This window comes from Syzygium oleosum, unplaced genomic scaffold (genome assembly GCF_021117445.2).
Source record: "Syzygium oleosum isolate NSW1041296 unplaced genomic scaffold, Sole_v2.1 Sole_v2.12, whole genome shotgun sequence".
NCBI lineage: Eukaryota > Viridiplantae > Streptophyta > Magnoliopsida > Myrtales > Myrtaceae > Syzygium > Syzygium oleosum.
Window position 1 is genome coordinate 7,358,971 of NW_026607496.1, and position 6,733 is coordinate 7,365,703.

Below are 6,733 nucleotides of genomic sequence, written 5' to 3' on the forward strand. Positions count from 1 at the left end.
TAGATGGACTATGGTAAAGGCACTAGATTCCCAGGCCCAGCCTCGATGGACTCGGGCCCAGGCGTCGGGAACCCAGACCCACTACCAAGGGCCTGAGAACAAGCGTTGGTGTTATGGTGCTTAAGCACAGAATTTCTGATTTAAGCGTCGATATCTAGTTATATTTTAAAAAATAATTTTCGAATTTTTAAAGAGGAAATCATTTTCTTGAAATTTAAGCTTTTGTATGAAATTTTTTTTCGTTGACTCATTTTCTGAAGCGACCCAAATATTGAAAAATTAAAGAATATTTTTTGCGAAATAAACGGTGTCCGTGACAATATATCTCCGCACGCTCAGTGGATCAGGCTATACTTAGTGGAAGGAACATCCGTGACGTCCAAAGAAAAGTGCAAGTTGTCATTTAGCAAATAAATGGCGAGGATTCTAGAAAAAAAAAGTAAATGGCGAGGAAAAAACAATAATAATAGCGACGGGCTAATTTTCAAACTTCCCATTTGACTCGACAGAGCCGAAAGTTGAAAGTTGTTTCTCTTTTTTCATTTTTATGTTATTTTTTTGAAATTGATACGTGGGATGATGTCATACATCACCATCGACTATTGAGATTTGCTCATACACGCAGCAAAACCGATACCTTATTTCAGAGAAATTTCCCAGTAAAGTCCATCAACATATTTAACTGAACTCAATTTACGAATTTTTCGACAAAAATAAAATTCACGAATTTGATCACATCGATAAAAAATTTCTACCTAAAAATATACGTCAGTGGTTTCCTTCAATTGGTGTGCTCTACTCAAAAGTCCACATTATTAAGTTATAACCAATTGGTTTGGAGACATATTTGACGGTTGACACCAGCAGGTACTTACCTCACCTATTGTAACTTTGAAATGGTGGGCACTTGATTTTACATTCTAAGGCCATGAAGGACTTCAAGCAATCATGAGAAACACGCAAAATTCTAAAATCGTGTACTCCCGTAACATCAAAATTAGGGGGATAATTGTCCAATCAGTCATAAATTTATTGTATGAATTCAGTTCTAAGTTTTTTAATTTTATTAATGTAGATATAAACTTTTGCTCGAAATTTCAATGTAATCCTTACGATGAATTGCCATCAGAAATTGTTGATATCATCGCTAGTTATCTTATGTGGTATGCTGACGTTGAGAAGTTTACTCATGCCAAATCAGCGAATTTTGGCAACAATTGGCCGGAAGGACTGCATTGAAAAATGATTAAAAGGTTTATGACTAAATTTGTTATATTGAAAAGTTTATAATTGAATTGACTGTTTTATAAAAAGATTTAGGACTTTTTGGACATTTAACTTCAAAACAGTGACATAAATTGCTTAACTCAGCCTGGTGTAAAAGAAAAGAAAGGATAAGGAAGTTCATAGTCATGTTTGACAGGCAATAATGGATTAATACCGACACCTGTTGAATCTTCACATTCCTACGCATAAATTTAAAACCATCATTGTAAATAAAAGTTGCTAGTTCGTTGGTTAAACTTTAAGGTTGAAAATTTTAAAATGATATGGGAGCATACAAACTCCTTAAACAAGCGATATGGGATATTTAATACAACTGGATTAGGAACGATTTGCGGAATCTGACATATGAGGATCTCACACGCGAAATAAACTTGAACAAAACCTGATTCAAATACCGTGTTAAAATGTCAAATTCAGAAGCTAATAGGTTGGACTTGGACATTCTAGCACAAACGTAAAGATTTGAGTAACGGGCGTGAAAAGTTGCAACCTAATCCACTCCAGGCTCGACAAGCAACTAGATTACCCTTCTCCGAATGAGCTAAAGTGAATCTCCTACGTGTTCAAGCAAGGACATTCAAACATACTTTAACTTAATTGAATATGAAGATTCAACGTCAGCTTTATTTATCAAGAGTCAAATTTGTTGAATTTAAAATTAGTTAATGTGCTACGAAAGGAAATGGACCTTCTGCCGTTAAAGCATTTGAGCATCTTCCAAGTACCATTCTACTGTTCCTAACCAAAAAAAAATTGACCGGAAGGTTTTTAATTCTGGTCAAAGTAAAAGCTGGAAGATGAGAAAGTAGAACTGATAAGCATGTGAATTTATCGTACCCCAGAAATTTGGAGCGAGTTTATGGATAGGAAAGCAAGTTCTAAATTGATTGCCCTCCTAGCTTGAAGCTCATCAGAGGTCAACAATATGACTAGTGTTTCACGTCGACCAGCTACAGCAAAATCTGCATGAAATCTCAGCAGAAGAAACGATGCTCTTTTGTACTTGAATTCCAAAACGTCGTTTCTATTTCGAAAGTAACTGTCAAGTTAAAAGCGCAGCTACGAAACTACTTCCTATGTGGGGGAAAGCCAAAAATTACATCGTTTTCTTGAATTTTAGCGTTTACTTGCCAAAAGAGAAGGGCAACCGATAATTCACTATAACTGATTAAAATTTAACTAAGTGAGGTCTTTTTGAGATTAAATTGAAAAGATGAGTCTGCTCTTATGAATAGACTACAATATCAGGCCCTTCCGCATATTAGTACTTGAAACATTCTGACACTTCTCCTTCCTTATAGCTTGAGATTCGACCCGAAACTCAAGCGCGGAAACTTATTCTAAATAGGGAAGCAAAGAATGGAAATCGTGCATGTTATCTCTTTCCCCTTAACAGTAAACATATTATTATGTACTCAGCTCTGAAATGGCAATTAAGCGAAAAGTTTAAAGTTTGAAAAAGGCGTACCAGAAAAACCGACCATAAGTGAATATCAAAACAGAAGCAAGCATTCAACACCATCGTTCTTTACTAATATTGTACACCATGCTGTCTTCCTATCTAGCTTTATTCAGGATGATTTTGCCAACAAATAATCTCTTTCATAACTGGGGTAAAACAGCAAAAAAGAGATAAAAGAATGATTGGACTTGAAATCTTGGATGAATTACAAAAGCCCCTAAACCCAGTCAGTCCACATGGGAGTTTCTTTTTGTACAACAAATGAATGAACAAATAATCAACCTAAAGTAAATCTCCTCGTGAAAACAACGTGAGAACAAGGAATTATAATTACAGGAGCATGGGATCTATCTTCGGAGCCATCTTGCCGAACAAGAACTTGAGGTCATTCTCAAGAGGAGTCAAGTTCAAGTCCAGGCCCATAACCCTCTTATTGCTGCTATTCGACCTCTTCAACACTGGGATCGTTGAACCAACCGTGAAAAACTCGTCCATCTTCACCATGTTCCCGCTCATCAATTCGGCCCTGTGCCTCCTCATGTGGCCTCCCAAGGCTTGCCCCAACGAGAACTTCATCCCACATATCGAGCACTCGTGCATCTTGGGCTTCACCGCTGAGCCCAGCGCCAACTTGGTGCAGTCTTCTGGCTTTGTCTCGGGCAGCTTTGGCTTCTTGTGGCTCGCCCGGTGGCCGCCGAGCGCCTGGAACGAAGAGAACCGGCGATTGCACGTCTTGCACTCGAAGTTGTCTTCGTCATGATGCACGGTGGCTCGTTTAGGGTTTGTGTTGATCCCGTGGGAGAGAAGCATCAGGCATTTCGCCATGTCTAAGCTCATCCCTTCATAGTCATCCCTGGTTCTTTTCAAAGTCGGCGCGCAAGAGAATGTCATTGATGATTTAGAGAGATTGGGGTGTGGATGGAGTTTTGCGTGGTGCGTTTTCTTTTCCTTGCGTAGGCTGGAGCTTATCTTGCGAAAGGAATGTGGTGATGAAGCTTGCGAAGCGTGTTTGGGGTATTTATAGGCAAAAGGTCCAGCTGAGAACGTGGACTAAAACATTTGACTTGACTAATGTTTTGAATTATCGCAATAGAAGTATGCATGAAGAAATGACGTTTGTTTGGTATAGTGATGCTCGCAAGAAACACCCCCCAACTTGATCGCGGACGAGAAAGGAAGTAATTAATGGAGGAAATATGTGCACGTGGGGAATAGTTTGACTGGTCTTGCTCGTGTTGTTTCACACGCAGCATTCACAAGACCATTTGCACACTGGCGTTTGAAGGGCAAGGGTCAAAATTGGTGTGATTCTTTGAAATGTCTGCTTTCTTCTAGAGGTTCGGAGCTTACTTTAGACGATTACTCTATCTTTTTTATTTTGTTTTTTACAAGAACATTATGTCACGCAGGACCAAAAAGAAAACAAGGGCTCACGACTGCGACGGTCTCGGAAGCTTCCTTGTTCTTCGACGCCGCCTCCAATTACTCCCGTTGTATTAGACCCAAAACAGTAAAGAAACTAAAAATGAAAAGTGAATGACACAAGTCTTCGCATTTTGTGACGTTTGGATGTTATTTGGCCGCCATTGAATACACGCACTTTGCACTTAGACGATGATATTATTAAAAAAAGAAAATAGTAAGATTCTCAGGCAAGTAAGAGCCGCACAGTTTAGGAAAATTGTCAAATCATACCTCAACTTATTGTATGGATGTTAATTTAGTTCTAAATTTTTCAATTTTACCAATTTAGTCCTAAACCTTTACATGAAATTATAATGTAGTCATTTCGGTCAATTTTTGTCAGAATCGCTAATGTAAAAGTGTACCACGTAGGATGGTCGGCAATGATTGAACCACCACGTCATTCGAATTTCGCACAAAAGTTTAGAATTAAAATGACAAAATTGTCGGGAGGAAAAAATTGACGAAATTGAAAAATTGAAGAATGAATTGGCATACGTACATTAGATTTTAGATTGGCTAGGTAATTGTTCTGCACATTTTTGTAGGCTTTGATGGGATTAAAAAGATGGAGATAATCAGTAGATTCTTGTAGAAAGTTGAGCGGTCATTAGCCAGTTTGGCAAGGCAACAGTTTCAGCACAATAAATAAACTGAACATTAAAATAAGTTTAAGCTTCAACCTTTCTTCTCTTTTGGCATTTTAACCTTTTTTTGACCATAAGTCCGTGGCCAAGATGGCCACCCTCCTTGCCTTTGATCCATTTCAATCTTCACTTTGTCTTGGACATGGTAAATGTTAATTTGACCGATGATTTCAACAAGATGTCACATTAAAGTGAAACCAAAAGCAAAAGTTAAACAAAATTCTCAAACTATGGCGACTTTGATAAGATTGGTTTTGTTGAGGAAGCAAATGACCGAACAATAAATAAACTGAATAATAAAATAAATCGGACATTGGATTTATGTGGTCGGTCAATGTGCCTTACGTTCATAGGGAAGAGCAGCACTGAATTTCACTATAGATCAATCAATAAAATAGATATTGCAACCGTACTTAAGTCATTCAAATATTCACAGTATTTCCTAGCCGTTGATTATACACAATAACACACATAATATTTAGACCTCACAATTCATCGCGAAACAATCTCTCAATTTTGCAGGGAAATACACAAAATCTTAACACAAGATTTTTACGGCTTCAAACACTCAGCATGTAATTCACAAGCACAAACTCCTCTTAAATGCTCTTCACAAATGCAGACACTTCTTATAAATAGACAAGAGTTGGATCCAAAATAGGAAACCTCAATTTAGGAAACTTAGTCAAATTAGGAAACTATTGAACTACTTATTCAAATTATGAAACCCACTCGAATTAGAAAACTCTTCTTTTCGGGTTCAAACTCTAGATATATTTTCAACAGGCTTAATGATTGAGGAGTGAACATGTTGTGGATGGGAAAGAAATAAAACCTTTGCTTGGGTTGGTCATTGTGATTTTGGTTAGCGTCTTACTTGGTTTATGAAATGAGTGGGGTACTTCAATGGGTTGGGATTCACTTGCCTAAGTTGGTCCTCCTCATCTTTTAAAAAAATGAAATTACAAGCACTTCTCAAAGACAAGTTAATTTTTAAGTGCATGTATATATATTTTTTTCATTTGTCGACAAACAACCAAAATAAGAACCGAAACCAAAAAAACATACTACCTTTTTCATCCATATCATACACTTAGGGGCTAAATCTATATTGGGATATGTCATGCGAAATTTAATACCTTTAGTAAGAAATCAGTAAGACAGAGCTCTTTCGAGCCTATTAGCATATGCAATTGGATTCGTACCTTCACTAAAATTCTTCAGTCAATGAGTTGTAAGGCCACGAGGATACATCAATTGCTTCACCTCATATTGAATCTCTTATGCGAGACTTTATAAACACCGCTCACATGTGCACTTCAATAATCATTTCCTCATGCATAAGACTCCAGTGTTAGGCTAGCTCCCTTGTATCCTTCTGCATCATCATATAATTCCACTCGAATCACTATCTTGTTGTGGGGGAGGAGGCACCGCAACCACCACAACACTCAACTTCACCCCGTATCCTCTGTTTGGTAAAAGGAGAAAAAAGTGGGAGAACTAAAGTGGGTGAGGAAAATAGGAAAATTTAAAAAATTTCATGAGAATGAGATGGAGGAAAATCTTTAAAATTTAATCAATTTTCATTCCCCATCTAGCAATTTTCTCTTCCTCCTAGTTTCCAGACATAGCATTAGTCTCTTTCACTAGACCGAACCATAAAAGCTACCCGACACCGCATTGCTACACCATAACTGAATCTTCACCTTTGGTCTCTTCTGCCAAGTCGAATTGTGAAAGCCACCGCAAACCGTGTTGATCATGATATTTTTTCCTTGAGGTGATACTCACCAAACACCGATACAGATTGAGTGTGAGCCACCAATTAACCATGAAGGTTAAAACTAATTTGTTGCGCTTAAACCCGGTC

At 37.7% G+C, this 6,733-nt stretch overlaps 1 protein-coding gene across 1 annotated transcript; it reads right to left on the bottom strand.

Annotated features, from left to right (window-relative positions):
- Positions 1-2,901: 2,901 nt before the first annotated feature.
- On the bottom strand, positions 2,902-3,727 carry LOC115672350 (zinc finger protein ZAT11-like). The gene has a single exon (XM_030594146.2). It carries the CDS (start codon positions 3,638-3,640, stop codon positions 3,080-3,082), a length of 561 nt encoding a protein of 186 aa, XP_030450006.1. The 5' UTR covers positions 3,641-3,727; the 3' UTR covers positions 2,902-3,079.
- Between the last annotated feature and the right edge of the window lie 3,006 nt (positions 3,728-6,733).

What these genes read in the sequence shown, in the direction of transcription:
- LOC115672350 (XM_030594146.2), bottom strand. Translation starts at nt 3,640, where the DNA reads ATGACATTCTCTTGCGCGCCGACTTTGAAAAGAACCAGGGATGACTAT.